The 19,412-nt window shown below is 38.0% G+C and overlaps 3 protein-coding genes across 11 annotated transcripts in view; 2 read left to right on the top strand and 1 right to left on the bottom strand.

Moving 5' to 3' along the window:
* LOC116428867 (Ras GTPase-activating protein raskol) overlaps positions 1-9,805 on the top strand; it is a 116,071-nt gene extending 106,266 nt beyond the window's left edge. For 2 of the 4 annotated variants that reach the window (XM_031981037.2, XM_031981041.2), the window contains 3 exons: positions 244-1,860; positions 2,655-2,779; positions 7,043-9,805. In XM_031981037.2, coding sequence (XP_031836897.1) covers positions 244-1,860; positions 2,655-2,779; positions 7,043-7,313 — 2,013 coding nt within the window. In that variant the 3' untranslated portion in view covers positions 7,314-9,805. The remainder of the gene's footprint in view (positions 1-243; positions 1,861-2,654; positions 2,780-7,042) is intronic. The other 2 variants (XM_076372020.1, XM_031981038.2) reach the window with 2 other exon arrangements.
* Positions 9,806-10,998: 1,193 nt separating this feature from the next.
* LOC116428858 (uncharacterized) lies at positions 10,999-13,901 on the top strand. 5 transcript variants are annotated; one of them, XM_031981025.2, is made up of 4 exons: positions 10,999-11,164; positions 12,118-12,630; positions 13,009-13,270; positions 13,541-13,901. In XM_031981025.2, exons 2-4 carry the CDS (start codon positions 12,138-12,140, stop codon positions 13,767-13,769), a joined length of 984 nt encoding a protein of 327 aa, XP_031836885.1. In that variant the 5' UTR covers positions 10,999-11,164; positions 12,118-12,137; the 3' UTR covers positions 13,770-13,901. The 5 variants fall into 5 exon arrangements, with proteins under 5 accessions (XP_031836885.1, XP_031836886.1, XP_031836884.1 ...); XM_031981026.2 differs by having other exon boundaries at positions 11,015-11,119; XM_031981024.2 differs by having other exon boundaries at positions 11,130-11,279.
* A 41-nt stretch (positions 13,902-13,942) lies between these two features.
* Positions 13,943-17,693, bottom strand: fz (frizzled class receptor). 2 transcript variants are annotated; one of them, XM_031981021.2, is made up of 4 exons: positions 16,693-17,693; positions 15,850-16,226; positions 15,606-15,767; positions 13,943-15,518 (listed from the first exon to the last, which is right to left on the bottom strand). In XM_031981021.2, exons 1-4 carry the CDS (start codon positions 17,490-17,492, stop codon positions 15,229-15,231), a joined length of 1,629 nt encoding a protein of 542 aa, XP_031836881.1. In that variant the 5' UTR covers positions 17,493-17,693; the 3' UTR covers positions 13,943-15,228. The 2 variants fall into 2 exon arrangements, with proteins under 2 accessions (XP_031836881.1, XP_031836880.1); XM_031981020.2 differs by having other exon boundaries at positions 13,947-15,767.
* Positions 17,694-19,412: the final 1,719 nt, after the last annotated feature.

Raw genomic sequence — 19,412 nt, 5'->3', positions numbered from 1 at the left:
AGTGCAAACTTCTCTTATTGAATTATTTACTTGCAGTAAATAGCTGTATAATCCCTTTTAAATCGCAAATAGCTTTTTTATTCAGTCCTATACAGGATCTCATACTTTATATACAAGTTAAACTGGTACACAACAAAGTTTTTAAAATATATTCTATTTACTGATCAGTTAGCCTCATCAAGACTTTTTAAAAAAAAACACTCATTCAAACACATTACTGACTCACAAAATTCTCTGTTACAGAGCCCTTTGCCAAAAGATGCCCCAGCCAACAATTCCCTAGAATTCGATGGCTACATAGACCTCGGAAAGCAATTATCCCTACTGCATGCCCTTCTACGTGAAAGCTTAGTCACGATATCTTCCTCCTCAACATCACTGCCTCCGTCCAGGCTACCGGAGATCCTAGAGAGGATCTCCTTAGCCCTGGACCAACCTGGTCCAAGTCCGGTGCCAGCGTCGCATCGATATCCAAACTTGCAGAACAACATCTTCCGTTATAATGATCCAACGATTGCGAATAGCAACACGAATCTCTCAGTGTCAGCGACATCTACGTTGAGCAACCACAGCACTCTGAACGGTACGATCAGGGACAGTAACGAGGTGCTGCAATCTAACACGCTGGGCCACAATAGTTCACGCAGTCCGAACGTCGCGAGAGCCGCCACTCTTCCTAGAAACGCTTACATGCCTACCAACGGAAAGCTTCAGCTGCAGATCACACCTGATGATTATCCATTAGAACCGCCAGCATTTGTGTCCCGCTCACCGACACCAATTGTCAGACAACACAGGGCGATCGGCAGCAACAGGGCAGGCGCAGGTTACAGACTGACTGCCAGCGCGAGTCTGGCGAATGTGAATCACTGCCAGACCCACCCCACCAGCCCCACGCGATCCGAGAGTCACAGCAACCTAAAGGACTCGAACTACAACATCACCACGTCCCAAAATAATCAGTCCAACATTAGCACAATTGTCTCCCAGCAACAGCAGAATCATAGACACAACATGGCCCGGTTGCAGAACTTAGATATCCATGACAGGGAGGATAATTATAATCATAATAACTACAACGTCTCGAGATCGACGAGCAGGAATCACTGTAACAAAGAAGAGAACGCGAACCAGACGCAGCATCAGAATTATAATAATGTCTCGAAGACCACGGTGAACGCGAACGTGGTGGTGAACCCGTCGTCTAATCTGACATTGTCCATCAATCATCAGCCGAACAATAATTATAACATCAGTAAAACCAACAACACGACTGCCAACGGGAATCTCGATGAACTGTCAGACTTGTTAAGGTACGCCGATGACGAAGTCTCGGAATCCAAGTCGCAGAAAGGCTCTCAGATATCTATTTCTCAGTTGAGCAATGTTGCCTCGTCCGGGTACCAGAGCTTTGCCGCTTATAGTCAAAGCTCTAGCCCGGTGGATCTCAGTAGTAATAACGCAAACGCTCATATACTCAGCGCCGCGCCGCTCGCATTCGCTAATCCTGTTTACCACATGGAACCAAATCATGGGAGGAGCGGCAGGAGGGGAAGTAGCAGTTCAGAGGAGAGGGACGGAAGCAGTGGCGGCGTGGAAGGTGTGCGAGGCGTCGATCTTAGTCCGTCTCCTCCGCCGCAGAACAATGTCAGGAACCTTCAGAGGAACAGTCAGAATCAGTGGAGGCAAAACAACCAGACACATCGGAACAATTCGGAGCAGAATCAGAGCGTTTGTTGCACGACGAAACTCAGAAGGAGGTTGTCGCTGGACTCAACGAGGGACTTGTCTGACACCAGTGAAGAAGAGAGCTGCACCACTAGGAGGAGTAAATCACGTAGTCACCGTAGTATTGATCAGGTAAATAATTGGCCTCTCGTTTTATAATTTGTTGTTCTGTTCCTTTGATGACGAATGAAATTTCTGGAAAAATTTAATTATTTATGGAAGGCAAAGCAAATATAGAAAAATTGCATTTTTATTGTCAAAAAAGGTATTTATTCTTTTCTTCGTAAAGATAAATATAACTACCTTTTGTAATAAATTAACCAAAAGTTCATTATATTCAGTATTCGTTTTGAAATCATCATTATCAACTTTAAAGTATTTTCAAGAGATTAGTATTCTTTTAAATAACTACTGTCAAAGTTGATCTTCATTCGACTAACAACACAAGAAAACCTCTTATACTACTCAGTGTTTACTATTTTGAATAAAAATGCTTATTAATAAAGTTTTATATTAAATTTTTCCATTTTTTAATCAAAACCTAAATATTCACATTGAAACTCATTCGTCGTCCCCTGGACCAAGTTCAATAAAACCTTTCTTCCAGCGTCATCTCCGAAATGCCCAGCTGCAAACCAGTCAAGGAACCGACGAATCCGCCGCCTAAACGATAATAATATTCTCTTAATTCAAAAACTCAAAGAGGAACTTACAAAATCTCGTGCCTTAACTCTCGTATGTAAATATAATATAAACTGTCGTAACATGTGTGTATGTTGATAACAAGTTCCTCTCGCGCTCTCATCTCCGCGTCCCTATTTTTTTTCTCAGTTCTTTCTGATCTGTCTAATGGAAAAACGGCTGTCTCTTACCGTCTCTGTCATGTGTGTCTTGTAACTAACAACGCCACGTCTCTTCGTTTCCAGTACGAAGTGGAAATCGAGAGGCTGCAGAGTAGCGTAGATCGACTGAGGGCCCGGTTAGGCGCAACCGAGGATACCGATATAGACGGCATTGCACCGGATACCAAGATGAAGAGCATCATTTCCAGGTACTTAATCCTCATTAACGCGGCTGACTAACCCACCGACTGATTCTTTTGCCTGAGTGTGACCTGATAACCGACCACCCCACTTCCGTCATCGTGGTAACCATTCTTATCCTCTGCGTTTCACTTCGGGGCCTTTTTCTTATCCGTGGTCTCATACTCTCGGTCACTTCTCAGCTCTGCTCCATCCTACATTCCCCTGGTTCTTTACTTCGCCTTCGAGTCGTTCAACCCCATCAAAGCGAGCCTGTCAAATCAGCTCCAATCTTTTCCCCTGGCTCGATCTTAATCATTACTCGCCCATCGCTTGACTCGTCGAGATCGAAGCACGGTTGAGAAACGCGGGTCGAAGAAAGGAGGACTGAGCTGGATAGACGATATTCTATAGATTAGTGCATCAATCTGTCTGATGTGTATTATTATATTATTGAAGAGATATGTTAATGTACAGGTAGTTACAGTTCTTTTGGTATATTCTGTGTAATATAAAGGAAATTTCTAATTCTTTTTTCAATTTAAGGAATTAGTATTCGTTAAGAATAGCTTTATGAGATTCATCTTGAATTAATCTTCATAAAAACTTCTTTATTGTCTTTCTAGTGTTCTTAGGATAATTCGATAAAGAGTAGTAGAAGTAAATATTTATATGAGAGGTATAATTCAAGACTGAAGTATGTACTAATCTGCAGATTGCTGTAATCAATGATTATCAATAACAGGACATTATCTTTTATCTATAACATTCTTCTATTGAGCACTTTGTGTAACAGACTCTCATTATTCAGCTCTGTCGACCAATAAAGCACAATCCGCTAAAGAGTAATACTTAACGGTAAAGTGTTGTAAATAAATAGATTATACAATTGAGAATTCGCATTTTCTACAAAAGTACGAGGTGTTTATCTAAGATGTGTTACTAGCTACTTCCTCAGAAACTATTACTGATACCAATTAAATTCTCGTTTCAATTGCATTCCAAAACGAGACCCTTCATTTGTCATGAATATTTGGCAAACTAAAGAATTGGAGAATTTCAACCTTTCATTATAAATTCTTATTTCCGAAATTAGTGTTACTATTAAAACAATATTATAATCGTTGCTTAACAAAAGAAAGAAATTATATAATCATTTCCAATAACCTTATAGATAACAATAATTTTATACATTCTCGTTACAACTCAGGTTTATTAGAATCTTCATTATAGATCAAAATAATTGTATAAAAGTTTATTGAAAACAAAGCACATTTCGTGCTAATGCATAATTAAAATTTTGAAAAAATAATTTAATTATTAAAACTGTAATTATTTGAAAAATTCAACTGCCAATGTATTAACGAGCAATTTATTTTCATTGCAGTGTAAAATCACTTTATTAACACATTGCGTACGGGTGACGAGATATCTCGTCTTTAGCAAGCCGAACGTTGTGGCCGAGCGACGAGATTTCCCGTTTTCAGGTTTCTTCGACTCAATCGATGATTTAAGGAATTAAAAATAGATTTTCTTGTTACGTTACCAGAGTAACGAAGTCTCGCGTATTCTCCTAATAAATGGTTAGTGAAACAAAATGAATGTCGACATTCCGAAGGCGTAAAAGTTAGTCAGTCATTATAGCCATTACATCGGTAGCTCTGTGTCGATCGTGCATCGTACTTTATAAAGTATTTTATCGTTGTACAGCATTTTGTTATTATAAAGTTCGCAGAAAGTCCGTAAAAATATATAGTAATATTTAAGAATACCTTACGTGAATATAATACCAAATGCGAATTAAAAAAATGTGCGGGCCCTGGAAGCGCGTTGCGCGAGCAGAGCGCCGTACGCAGTGTATTAGAATATGGAAATATATGATTTGAAAAATTCGAATAACATTCACAAAAAATGATTCTTATAAGTCCCGAAGTTTCAAGGACGTCCATCTACAATACTCTCGAGTGGTTCGCCTACAAGCACCCACCCTCCGCGTCGCGAGTGGCCACGTCGAGCAACGTAAAACAAAAGAATACTGTTATCGACGTCGTGCCGGTAATAGTCTCCGCGAGAATGGCTTGTCACACCTTAAGCAAGACACCCTCAGTACTTACGCCGGAAAATAAGAAAAAAAATGAACACTGATGCGTAACACGCCGAACGGTTACTGTTCTCGAAATAATATGTATGTTTAATTGATTGTGTGTTCCTGTGCATTCTATCCGCTGCATTTGGTATACTCTGGCTTGATCTGGACCTTGGTGTAAGAGTCAATTATATTTCTAAGCTTCTTACGTTTTTACATCACATTGTTTAGCGTATAGTATATAATATACATTATATATATACATATTTTTTCCTAAAAATAATATGATAATATATATTTATATATTACATACATATATATATATATATTTATATTATATAATCTCCGTCTTGGTTTTTTTCTCCGACGACAACACGCGCGAAAAGTCTTTTTCTCGCTGATTAAATGTCGCCACGTTTCGATTACGAGTTAGATCATTGTCTCTGTATTCGTATCACCCAATCATACTCTGAACCATGCGCCCGACGAAAGCATTATTCACCCTTACGTACAATACTTACATCACCGTCCAACTAACATTTTTTTCTTATCAGTCAGTCTCACAATCTCTCAGTATCACTTCTCACCGGATAATATACCCTGTTCTACACACGCCTCGGACACGTTCATCTCTCTGCTCGTGTGTGCACGGATATTTACTCTGCAACCAATTAACTCTGTGTCTTTTGCGGAAGTGTTCAGGATGCGATTACGTAATCGTGTTAATTTTGCTTGGGAATGTTTTTTTTTTTGTAAACGAATTAAATATATCTTTGTTCCATTTTATGTCAAGTATCGTACTATAGGAATTGAAATTTGACATTGTTGTTTAAGCAATTTTTCGAATGTCTGTTTTTAGAACTTACAAAAGGCTTTAGTGAAATCTAACTTGAAAGTATTCACAGAATAAATACATATCAATTTGAAATGTTCTAATACGACCTTTGAACATTCTAGCATGATAATGTCTAGATATCAATTATCACTTTGTTGTATTGTAAATGTGGATTAGAATAATTTGTTTCTGTTTGTATTCTGTACATTTTGTACGTGGGCAGTGAAAATTGAAGTTTGTAACGGAAGCGTTTAAAGGAATTCGTCGTTCCTTTAAACATTGAACTTGTTTCGTTAAAGCTGTTATCCTGAATGTTTCTTGTTCGGCGATCATTCACAACACTGTCATAAATATTCGCTGCGATTGCAGCAGCGAACGTCTTGCTTCTTTGAACGAAGACAATCCTCGTACCCATGCACTACTCTTCATAATTCTGTTTTGGTTGTCCGAGTGTATAATATTTTGCACCAGACACTGCTGCTTCCTTTGACTTTCATTTTCGAGTAATATATTGGTGTTCGTTTTCTTACATATGCATCGTGATGCGCTTGGATTATCTGGCTACCCTGTGAAATCTCTCTGAACATCAATGTTTTAAGGATTCTTATAAATCGAACACATTATTACCACTGCAAAGTATAACGAACTCTATCCTGTTTTACAATGCTCGATTAAATACTCAAATTCTCTACATTTTTTTCTGTATTTCTCATTATGTTTAAAATTTTTAATTTAAAACAACGATCTGTGGCTGAACATTATCATTTTAATAAATTACAAGTACACATAATCTACAATGTTTTATAGATTGTTAAATTAATATATGGTGAAAAGTAAGTACGATAAAAAGAACAAAGAAAAGGTAAAAGACATCCTCTTTAATTAAGTTTCAATACTTGTTTGCAGAATCTTAAGATATTTAACCTCGAAAAACTACTACTAAGTGTGTATTTTACATGTTGCACTTTAATAGGCTGTCTTACCATTCGACATAAAACTAAACATGTATATATTAACAATGTATTTATAATAATTCTTCAATATCTGTTCTAAAGTATTCTTAAATATTCTTCAATCCGAAAATGGTACCACAAAATGATTCTACATAAATACAGAGAGAATTAACAGGCAAAGCTAAATTCCGTGTGTGTTGATTGCCCCGAGTACACTTTATTCCTCGAAAAAACTCTCTTTTGCTAGTTCAAAAGATCCGAAACTCTAAAAGTATCCAAATTCAAGACTTTAAGGAATAAAGCATATTCGAGAGGTGTACCAGCGACCAAAGATCGCGGTAACGGAAGATCTCCAATGATCTCTGTAATCGGCCAGTAAGTGCACGCTAAGACCGGTCTGTTTTTTTGCTAATTGTAGGTTAATCTCCGTGGAGGAGGAGCTGCGTCGCGAGCAACAGAAGATGTCGGCCGCGTTGTCGTACAAGCAGCGCGTGATCGACGCGCAGGAACAGCAAATAGCCGCCCTGGACGCCGCGAATTCGCGTCTGATGACGTCAAACACAAGACTGTTGTCCGCATTGAGCACGCTGAAGCAACGGTACAACACAAAGACCCAGTCGAACAGTGAAGCAGCCGCGTTGCTGCAGAACATCGCCGACATCAGCGAGCTGAAGAGTTCGTCCTGTTGAGGACTCGGTTGTCCTGGCTGTGGGACTGCCGAACACCCGGTGAACGCGTAACGAAAATAAAATTAATGAAAAGCCACTGGTAAAAACAAAAGCTTTCATCGAGAATTCTCTTTCTTCGAGAGGAAAGGATCGATCAGACTCCAAGCAATGATCACTAGCGAAACTAACGGGATGATCTTCAATTTCCGAAAAACGGTGTTTTTTTAGTCGAGAACTCTGTATGTTCCTTCCTCTCGAACCACTCAGAGAGTTCGTCGACGAAACAAATTAAAAAATTTTCCGTACACGTCGGGATCCTCTTCAAGCGCTAGGTTTCACGAACCTAGGTGAAGAGAGGGGATCCCGAACGCTGCGAGTGAGGAGAGAAAGAGGAGAGAGTGAGAGTGAGAGAGTATGCAAGAGAACACGAGACGTGCGAAAATAGAGGCTACCTAGTAAATAGGCAAACGGTTTAAGTAGATTAATTTACGCCGGAACACTTCACGTGACATAGCGTTTAGGATGATTTGTACCTAAACTGTTTAAACGATTGGGAACCGCGGAGCCATCGCGGAAACGCGATCCGCCTCGCGTTCAGTGACTTTCCATCGTTCGACGCGAACGAGCTGGAAAGTCCACGGTCTCTCCCTTCGTTTGATCGTGGAAAATTCGGAGGATCGAGGATAGAGGCCAAGATCGAATAAAAAGCGATGCGTCTTCGATTTTCCTTTTTTACTTTGTTCGTTCATTTTTAGAATATGTACCTTGACGCACAGCCGCATGCACCGTAACCGTCTAGAGTATATACGAAGAAGTTACACTTATGTATCGTATCGGCGTTCGTCGCACCGTAATGGCGTCCTCAAGCACCGTACTTTGGGACACCTTGTGTATATGTGTGTATATTTCCCCTTAGTTCCCCATTTTTTAAGCGCTGCCCGAGCACCGTGGACGCGACCACATTTTGGACCCGTTAGCTTTTTTTAACGCGACTTACGGTGATCCCTCGATCGTTTCCTGTCAAGGTGGACGATCGACGATTCCGAATCGAGGAAAACGTTTGACGCGCGCCCGCGCCTGAAATTCTTACTTTAAGCGACGATATTTATTTAGTAGTTTCTACCAAAGATGAAGAGTTTTTTCATTGTAAAAAGAAAGAAGGAGAAAGAGAGAGAAAGAGAAAGAGAAAGAGAAAGAGAGAGAGAGAGAGAGAGAGAGAGAGAGAGAGATCGAGAGAGAGAGAGAGAGAGTGAGTGAGTGAGTGAGTGAGTGAGTGAGTGAGTGAGTGAGTGAGTGAGTGAGTGAGTGAGTGAGTGAGTGAGAGAGGGAGGGCGAGAGGGAGGGAGGGAGGAGAGAGCGCAGCGGAGAGTTATGTGTAAGATATTTCGTTCTGTCGCCATTTTGTTGTTCCGGTCTCGGTCCCGTGGCAAACGGCGACGTTCGAAGCGTCAGCGAGGCGCGAAAATTCGAAATCAGCTGCGCGTCGAAACTTCCAGAACGCGTTCGAATTATATTTCCTTCTCAAGTTCTTCTGTTCTCTCTTGTTTTTGTTTTCTTTTTCTTTATTCTTTTTTTTTTAATCTATTAGTTTCATCGCACCATTGATGCGTAAACTTAATGATATTTAGACTCGGACACACACCCCTCGTCGGTCTCGTTTATTTGTTGAACGGTGAGCTACGTTTTTACATCACAAACTGACACACACAAAGCACACAAAAAGTAATCGATTTAATCGTAGCCGAGCGTCGTAGAGCGAGGATGCTGCACGCGTGTGAGATCGATAGACTGAGAGAAAGAAGGTATGCGAGTGCGCGGATCAGAGAGAGAGAGTGAGAGAGAGAGAGAGAGAGAGAGAGAGAGAGAGAGAGAGAGAGAGAGAGAGAACGAGGGGGAGAAAGAAAGAGCAACAGAGAGAGTGAACCTGTCCGTAAGAATGTGCAAATGGTGAGTACTTGTGTAACGAGTGAGAGAAGATTACGATTCAGTCTAATCTCATTAAAAAAAAAGAAAAGTATTATTCTTGTCGACTTGTACCATAGCTTAATCGTCGAACGTTTGTGAGAACGTGTCATTTTCTCGCCTTCTGCCGATTATTTTTGTATAGAGATATCTATCCTCCACTTTTGTTCCACTTCGAACCTCTACTTCCTTCCTCTCCCCCTCACCACTCCCTTCAAATCCATGAATCCCACTTTTCACTCGATCTTATTATTCCTGTTCTTTTTGTACTTTTCTTTAACACACACCGAAGGTATTTTGTATCGTCGAGCTTTGACACACCGCGAAATTAATATATTTAATAGTAACCCACCACCTCACTCACCCCAAACCCCATCTTGTTGGACGATGTAATCGATAAACGATAAAATAATCTATTTAAAATGACTTGAATAGCGTGTACATTGCTAAGTTTTTTGGTATATTCGTTTCTGCAATACATTATCTGTATTTAAGCGTATAGCATCTATTAGTAACAGTACATGAACAAATAAATATGATTAGACATACTATTTCTGTGTTGGTTTCTGTACATGTTGCAAGGTAATCAAAGTGTTCTAGAGTATCCCAGTCGCTTCCTTTACTTCCTGATTAATCCTAGTCCGTTAGTTTGAAAATTTTTAATGTAAACCAGATTTACTTAAATATGTGCCATTAGTGAACTCCATAAAAAATATAAAAAACTGCTGAACTACTGTCACATAAAAAATGCAACATCCTGGTATCTGAGAGATTTAATTCATACAGAAATATGAATAGTAAAATGTACCATTAAAAAATTATATTATTTTCCTTGATCTAAGCTCCCATATAGCCAAGACTTCAGTTGGACAGAATATTAAATTAAACAATCTTTGATTAATATGTTAATGATATTTAGTTATAATAGTTTTAGTCATATTAATTGTAACACTTAATTCCACGAGAATTGAGAAATATTCCTGAGAAACTGAAGGATTATTTTATGATAGCGCAAAGTTACATTTGCGTAATGCTAATTGCAAGTCATTAGAGGCAATCGTGTGTACACGATAGCTACCGTAAACAATGCTAATTTCGCATCACAGTCACCCTGCATGAACTCCCACATCGGTAACGTTTGTCTACCAGTTTCAGCGTTTTGTCACGGATGGTGCTACCAGTCAAAAACGAAGATTTTCAGAAACAGATAATTTTTGCCGCTTGTACACTGTATGCTATACACAGAACGGCAAGAATTATTTGTCATAGTGAAAAGATTATATGTGTCGGTTAATTTTAAGAACTATTTATAACTTAAATTTTATGTGGAACTTCCATTAATTGATTAATCTCTTTCCGCGATAAATTTTGTGCCTTAACAAACACTTACAATCGTAGAGTTAATATTTAGCGCTAAAATATTGTCATTTAAAATTTCAATATTTTTCATTCTCATTTCTATCACTTATAGCGGTGCTATGCAAAACCAGCCTTAGTCGATATGACAGGGCATGACATGAAAATAATAAAGAGTACTAATAATCACAAGAATGCATGACAAAATTTTACAGCGCATCTAATGTTTTATCCTACACCTTCTCTGTGGCCTCGAACTGCTCATTGAGCAGAGTTAGAGGTGGAACGCTGTCTTCGAGTTACTAGCGTGAGAGAATTAAGTTAGACACTTCTGCTTTGTGCGAACGCAGTGTAAATCAAAATTGTTATAGTTACAAACTGATATCTGTAGTGGTACTAGTTTCAATGTTGGCACCACTTTTACGTAGATCAATTCTTACGTCAGACAAATTCCATCTATCCATACGTACATATACTAAAGCATTTGTTGCTACACGGATAATCAACCGGTTTGAATGACGTTCCTCTAACTACCACTATTATATACGCTGAGTGTGAATATTCGAACTTATGCATGCATAGTTTCTGAACTTGTAGGGGATATAAATGTTGAGTGCTAGGTTAGGCTGTCTCATGGATACTGCTGTATAACACTATTTTGAATATCCGGTTTGTTCTTGATTTGCCTTATTCATCTTCACGAATTTATTAAATCTTAAATGTGTTCAGAACATTTTTAGTAGACAGTGTATGAGTATCGTGAAACAGTGAAACAACTGTTTTGCAGTACTTTAGAAACTTTACGATGGCGTTATCACGTATCAGTAATTCTTCCGATATATTGATAAATCTTTCTCGTATTCCACATGCAGGTATGAAATTTATAATATACTTTTATATTGAAATTGTCATCTACAATTATGTTCATCAATTTACAAAACTGTGTCAGTTGAATTATTGCAGCTGTGAAAACAAAATCATGAACAGTATCGATTATGTCAGTTCATTTCTATACATTTTCTTTATTTTAATCAAATAAAATATATATTGCGCAATTTTTATTAAGAGGAAAGATACAAACGTCTTTCTCAACGTTACGAAAAAAATTTTTTTTTAACCCAACAATTAATGTACAATGATTGTGCAACATTATAATACACGTAAATAACATGACAGTGTATTTGTACAAAAAGTACATAAATCATTGATGTCAAATATTACTTTTGTGGAACGATTTCGAAAAATTAGAATAAAATAAAGTAAATTACATAAAATAAAATAAATTAGACACATAATACTGTTCAATAAATTTTTATTTAGATATTGCAACATAAAATACGTTTTGGGCAGTATAATTATTAATTCAAAGTTTCTACAAAGAGCAAAAAACAGTTTTCATAATAAGCATGCGTTACTGCCAGCGGTAAAAGTATCCATTGATCAGCATTCATTTAATAGAACATGTCACAACATTTTTCTGACCAGAAGAAAATTTTCATTTTTTCAGCGAAGACCTCTTTGGTCGAAATGCAATGCACACGTTACGGAGCAATGCATCAAAACCGTTTGAAAGCTCTGCACGTGACGAGCGTTCGACGGTATCCTGACCCTCCTACTCTACCGCTTCCCACAAACGTTTCTGAAATATTTGCGAACGAAACTGGCCGCTTTACTCCTGAGAGATCGCGGGATATCGCCGCGCCAGTGTTAATCTATGGCAAGAGTACTGCTGATCACAAATCGTTTTCATTCGGGCAACCATCAAAGACGGCCGAATGTATCAGCATTCCAACTACCTGCGGCGACTCACATGTGGACTCGTACGACTGCTTTGGCGCGGTCAGTTTAAGTGGCACGATGCAGAGTAACGTACCGAAACCGTTCTGCTCTAGCGGCAAATCGATGCATTTAAACATGCCTGGTGGCCAGTGGGCCAGAGATGGCAAATACATTGCCGAGGACATGCAAAAGTCACATTACCGAAGCGTTCGTTTACCGCAATTGAAGTTGGATGCGAGCGGTTAGTAAACGCTGAAAAAAAATTCATACATGCCTAAAATGTTCTATGATCTTTGTTACATACTATACATTACATACTAACCACTATATATTGTATACTAAATTTTTAAAATTTACTTTTTCTAACGGTGGAGGAATCAGCAGAAATCGGGAATGTAAAAAAACGTATCTATATTCTATTTGAAGAATGTATCCTAACTGTAAATTTTTAATGTTATATAATTCACGTATAATTACTACCGCTAGTTGCTCTGATTAGTGGAAAAAATTAAATTAGTCGGCTTTCAGTAATGTATGGTAATCAGTGCAAAAATTATCAGAGCATGCTGGAGATAGACTCTTCTTGTTACCGACTTGGTAAACAGTATGGAAATTATAGTGTGTCGCTCAGGTACCGCAAATCAAGTCCTCCCAACGGTTACTATTTTACGAAAACTGTATCAACCGAACTGTATCAACCAAATCAGTATGAGATATTCGACAAATGTGAACAAAGAAAATGACAGAACAAAGGAACAAATTAATTTAACCAAAAAAGAGAGATTTCAGATTATGGTGCGGGATTATGGAATAACCGTTGTAGTGGTTCACATAATAATTTCTTTGATATCCTTAGGTTCAATTTATACAGCTGTAGCTAGGTTAGTCTTACAATACATCTCAGTACAATTTATTATTTTATACTTTGCAAAAATTAATCCAGTCAAAATGACAATAATCTAAATTAGTAATTTCCATCATTAAGTACAATTGTTTGTACTAAAAATGTATTCAATTCTTGAAAATATTGCATTTCTTTTGTAGTTGAAGATATAAAATAATAAATTTAATCTCATTGGAATTTGAATACGTTTAAAATTACTTATTAATCATTAAATGTATATTTACGTAAAAATATTTACTGGTTTCAGTGGAGTAGATTTTACGAGTATTCTTAAAATGATACAAAAAACAGATAGTGCCGAATATCAATCGCTAATGAATAACACGTCGGCCTTCTTGTTGGCGTTCACCATTAATAAGATTTTGGTACCTATACGAATTTCGATCACATTAGGAGCATCACCGTTTATCGTAAGAAAATTACGAAAGATCGGAATTCTTAAACCGCCAAAAATTAAAACGACGCAATCGAATTAAATAATTTATCATAATTATTATTACTTAATTCTTTAACACTATTTACGTTATGTGGATGCATTTTAGAATTGTACGTCCGTAAAGTAAATAAATCTGTAACCTGTATGTCTCAATATAATTTGATTAAATAAACATACCATGTGTAGATTGTTTTATGTATATATTCCGGTTTATTATATAAAGAATATAATAGTTATAATTACTTTACACAACGTCACGTATATTTCATGTATAATAGTTTGCGCAACTATAATGTTGTACATACGGCCACTTTAATTACAGCAGTTTTAGTTTTTGTTTCATTAATCGCCGTAAATACATGACATACACAAAAGCTCGACAGTTTCAATGGACGAATTGATCATATGTTGGAACAATAATTGCACCCGGTCTGCGAATCGTTACCGAGCAGTATCAATTGTGTATCTGCTTTAACGAGTCTCTCGAGTTAATTTCATTACGCATAGGAAACATACAAAACTGCCAACTCCTTGGCGCACATATATATGTACATAACATTTTAAAAATATATTATAGTACATACTAAAAGTAATGCATATAAGTATATACAATTCAGTTAATCTAACATAGCATATGCCTTAAAAGTTAATTTTACATTTTTTAAAGACCTGGTTGCCTCAGTCGTAGCTTAGAAAGGTAAAGTTTCTAGAAATTTGTTAGAAATGAAAAATATCAAAAAGTTTTTAATAATTAGATAAGTAAAAATTTTAATTGTTTCTTTAAGTCTTAGTAAATATCATAAAATATCTCTAAATACTGTTTTATAGAAGTATAAAAAATGTTTGAGAGATTAGTAAGCGTAATTGTTCGTGATCTATCAAACACAAAGTAGAAAGTTTGAAAATACAATAGGCTACAGTATCAACCATTTGCTTTGTGCATAGTAGACAAGTACACTTATAAACTTTGAACACTTCGTCTGCAAACAGTTTGAGCATTTTTAACTTAACATAAACAATATGACATTAGACGTGAATTCTGTGAATGTATCAGAGAAGAATACTTAAAATATAATGCAAACTTTGTCTAATAATACTTGTAAACCAATCATCAATGATTAGTTCTAACATTTTATACAGTCTTTACCCAACTTCTATAAAAATACAATGGAAAAGTTTGTAAATATCTTAAAAAAACATACAATCGTCTCAGTTAAAAAAATGAGTATTTTGGCACGGTTCATATTTATAATCCCCATTGTTATTAGTCATGCAATGATAAAATATTAAAAGAAGATTAAATTTGTATATTTCTATTCAGATCTCTTTCAATAAGTCGAACTTAATATATAAATTGTTTAAATATTACCAGCAATATTAAGATGAAATACATATCGTTACGAGTTTGGTTGATTATCATCCAAAAGTGACGTCAATGAAGAGATGATTTAAACAAAAAACAAAACTTCACAAGCTTTCTTATATGAAATTATGAATCTTTAAACATATGCTTCTGCGCGACGACCTTTTATGTGATTGAAGAACTGTCGCCAACTAGTTAGTGTTTTACTCGACCATACCCAAAAGCTACTCGTTATACCAACGATCATAGCCATTAAATATTTTATCATAAAAACTTCAAATTCTGGTCGCCTCCCAACGTCGCGGGTACGTTCACCAACAGGACATGGTATAGAATACAAAGATTGTGGTCCAGGTCTGGAACACAGGTCCATATTCCACTGTAACATCCACTGATCGAAATATGCTTGTTCGTAAAATAAACAAGCTATGACAATCAATGCAGGAACTATGTATAGTACAGAAAATATGCCGATACGGATCATTAATTTCTCTAATTTGTCAGTCTTTGTACCGTCATGTTTCATCACCGTACGAATACGGAATAGAGAAACAAAACCAGCTAATAAGAAGGCAGTTCCAAGGATAAGATAAACACACAACGGTGCCAGAACGAATCCGCGTAGAGCTTCTACATTCCAAAGTCCCACATAACAAACACCAGATAGTATATCACCTATAAGAAGAAACATAATAATGTTATATACATAATATACTAATAATTATGGCAATCATAATCAGATCACTTGATGACTTACCTTCTACTTTTCCCATTGCAAGAATGGTCACTGTTTTTATTGCTGGTGCTGCCCAAGCAGCTAAGTGAAAATATTGTGAATTAGCTTCTATCGCTTCATGACCCCATTTCAAACCAGCAGCTAGGAACCATGTTAATGTTAGGATGACCCACCATATACTGGATGCCATCCCAAAGAAATAAAGCACCATAAACAGTACCGTGCACAATTTGTGTTTGGTACCCTGTGTTATAGTTGATGCCATTTGCATCGTCTCTAAAAGAGGTGGGAAAGGTTCTCGGCATGCAATTGAATTACCAGCTGCCCAACCAATTACATACACCAATGCCACCATAAGGTAACAAACGGACAGGAAGATGATTGGTCTCTCTGGATACCTATAGACAAAATAACATTAAAATAATATTTTTTCAAGTAATCCTATTAAATGTTTGCAAAATTAATGATTCATGGGAATGAGTAATCTATCACAAACTTATTAATTACATGTAAGACTAATAATAATTATTTCGATATTTATTAATTATATCGCAAACTAATTATGCTTCTCAAACTTCCTTGTATAAAAACTTTTGACATTAAACCTAGCATGTTATGTTCTCCGAAGATAATAACTTTTTCTTTACGTGTAAGTGTAAAATTAAAACTCACTATTAAAACTGTTCATTATTAAAATGATTAAGTTCTCAATTAATTTTTAAACGATTGAAATTCTTTATAGAACGAATTTTCATTCATTCCACGTTTCACCAAATGCATTTTTAAAAGTAGCAGACCGGCTCAAATATTCACAAGTTTAATTACCGCACGTGTACATATATCAAGCCTGAGCGATCTATTTACCTGAACCTATCAGTGTCAATGAGAAACGTCAAAAAGGTGAAGAAACACGAAGCCGCGCAAACGGATGCCCAGCTACCAACCCAGACCCTTGAGAATCGTCGTTCTCTCTCGGTGAAAAACATCCCGTCGCAAGGTGCACCGCAATCATTTTCCACTTGAACGCCGACCTTCAGCGAGTAACCAAGCTCGTGGGGAACCTTGAATTGCAACGGGCAAACAAAGCCGAAGTCCCTGGCGCCGACCACGAAGCCGCCGCCGTACGGTTTCGGGCCACTGGTCCAGGATGGCTGGAATTCGGCCACGGGCATTCGGGGTGGCGAATAGACCGGTGCCGAGGGCTCTGGCGGTGTCGTTTCGTTGTGGCCGACGCACAGCTCCGGGCCGCCGTTTTCGGGCAATTTCGAACAATCGAGATTGTCCGGCCAGGCGAAATCGAAACTGTTCATCAGACGCTCACATCCCAAACGGGCACTCTCGCACAACGATCTGCACGGGGGTATGGCTCTGTCGATGATGGTGCACACAGGCGCGTACACACTGCACAGGAAGAACCGAAGGTCAGGGCTGCACTTCATCTTGACCAGAGGCGCGAACTGGTGCACTTCTTGGCCGGCATCTTCTTGTTTCTGGTGATTCATCAAATTCGGCATGATAGTCTCGTTGTACGGTATATTCATGCATAGATCGATTGTGATCGGCTCGCATCTACCGTGATGTGCCAACGGATCTTTCGCATGCAGAGCATTGACACCGTGTACGGCCACCAAAAGCCCGTAGATCGTCGTGTACCACAGAATCATCGTCGCACGCTGTTGGCCGACCACCACTTCCGAGATCAATCGTCACACGAACCGCCTTTTGAAAATACGCGAACGCACCACGCCTTCGAACATCACCAACGAATCGTGCGGGACATAATAATCTTGAACCGAGGGAGCGGGGAAGCGAGCGTACCTAACGACGATGATGGACGCGACCACAGTAAGACTGTAAACAGAACATGGCGGATGTGTTCGTTAGTACGGAAACTCGACTGGGATCGGACGAGCATTACCGTCGCCCTCTATGACAGCTTGGGAGAACTTCGAAACTTTCGAAAACGCGCGATTTTGATGAAATCATTAACACTAGAACTACCGAGTGATTCAATCAGATTTTCTAATTTCCCGATAGAAATTTCAATATTACGTTTGTTGAGATTTCAATCGATTTATAATTTAGTTTACGTATTTTTAAATCAATTTTATTAATCGTTTCTCTAAGAAGCATCTGTTCCTTTCCAATAGTTGCAAAAGAAGAATCTATGAATGGGCGATTTTTACCCATTTTGTAGTTCTAGTGTTAAATGTTCAGCAAGTTCCTACAGACGTAGAAATAGTTGTAATAGAAATTTTAGATATTAATAAATAAAGTATATCATATTTTAGTTTAATATATTCTTTGAATGATACGAATTGTTGTGTATAATTAGGAGTAATTGACAAGGCACAGTGTTAATCGGTTCATTTTGATTTTATTTCTTTCCCGACATATAATGCACAATATGTTCGATTTCGTTAGTTGTAATGTTTGCTAATCGATGATGATTAGCATGATCGTAAGTACTATGGTTTGTTGTAATTATTTCCTCTCACCTTTCTTTCTCTTTCGATCGTATAGTACATACGTGCTTGTGGAACTCGTGCACTTTTAGACGGGGTCGCACATCCGGGCGGTCGCTGTCACTGTATATACAATGATAGTCTTTCTGAGTTGGCGCGAGCCGCCCGAAATACGATTCGCAAACGGCCTCGTTTCATCGTAAACAAATAAATAATTTATCTCCTCGAATACTCTCTCAACTTGAATCGTCTCGCGTTAGACGTAGGAGGTCAGCCTTACGATCTTACGATTAGTAACACTTAAGATTCAATACGGAAGATTGAAATACGCCGGGCGAACCACTCTTTCGTCTTCCCGTTCCCCTACGGTATCAACAATAATTCCATCCTCGTAAAACGAGCGAAGTCTGTTATCTAAGTGAACGCCTTATAACGGAATAATCGAGATCAACTTCGTTCCTTTTTTTCCTTTCACCTATTCCGTCTAGCTGAACCTTTCAATTGAAGTCAGACATCATCCTTCCATTTCCCTATTTCCAGAAGAAAAAGGTCACTTCAGTTTATCACTTACGTGCTGCTAAAGGGAATCAACTACAAATTATTTATACATTATTCATTACTCGTACGGATCACATATACCTATATATGTATCGCTATACATCTATACCGACTCAGCGGCATATCGTGTACAAAAGAAGATAATGACGAGGAAGACGATTGATAATGGAAGGTTCGTAAACTGTTACGTTAAAGGCAGACGAGGTCAGCGAGATCGTCTAGTACCCGTGCTTTCCACGGATGTGGCCCCCTCGCAAGCTTAGCGTTGTCTCCCCACTCTCTGGTGCTAACAAAGGATAGAGGTAGTACATAAGAGACAGAGAACTAAGATTTCGCGGATACAATGCAGATAATAATGCATGGTGTCACGCTCAGCGTTTAGTTTCCTTGAGTACGACATCAAGTGGGGGAGGTCTAATTTACTCGACGGCGAAACGTGGACAGCACGGGTCTAGCACATGAAACAGATTTACGCAACAGTTATCATCGTGTATATATATTAAACGTTACCCCTTCTTGAATTTGATTACTGCTGACTAATACTTCAAACAGATCGTATAC

This window comes from Nomia melanderi, chromosome 11 (genome assembly GCF_051020985.1).
Source record: "Nomia melanderi isolate GNS246 chromosome 11, iyNomMela1, whole genome shotgun sequence".
NCBI lineage: Eukaryota > Metazoa > Arthropoda > Insecta > Hymenoptera > Halictidae > Nomia > Nomia melanderi.
The sequence above is the reverse complement of the archived record's forward strand: the minus strand, read 5'-3'. Positions and strand labels throughout refer to the sequence as shown.

What these genes read in the sequence shown, in the direction of transcription:
- fz (XM_031981020.2), bottom strand. Translation starts at nt 17,492, where the DNA reads ATGATTCTGTGGTACACGACGATCTACGGGCTTTTGGTGGCCGTACAC. An exon ending in ATTGACACTGATAGGTTCAG is followed by an intron (nt 16,227 to 16,692) that starts GTAAATAGATCG and finishes TTTTGTCTATAG; the next exon opens with GTATCCAGAGAGACCAATCA. An exon ending in TGCAATGGGAAAAGTAGAAG is followed by an intron (nt 15,768 to 15,849) that starts GTAAGTCATCAA and finishes TTCTTCTTATAG; the next exon opens with GTGATATACTATCTGGTGTT.
- LOC116428858 (XM_031981022.2), top strand. Translation starts at nt 11,416, where the DNA reads ATGGCGTTATCACGTATCAGTAATTCTTCCGATATATTGATAAATCTT. An exon ending in TTCTCGTATTCCACATGCAG is followed by an intron (nt 11,483 to 12,117) that starts GTATGAAATTTA and finishes TCATTTTTTCAG; the next exon opens with CGAAGACCTCTTTGGTCGAA. An exon ending in ATTTATACAGCTGTAGCTAG is followed by an intron (nt 13,271 to 13,540) that starts GTTAGTCTTACA and finishes TACTGGTTTCAG; the next exon opens with TGGAGTAGATTTTACGAGTA.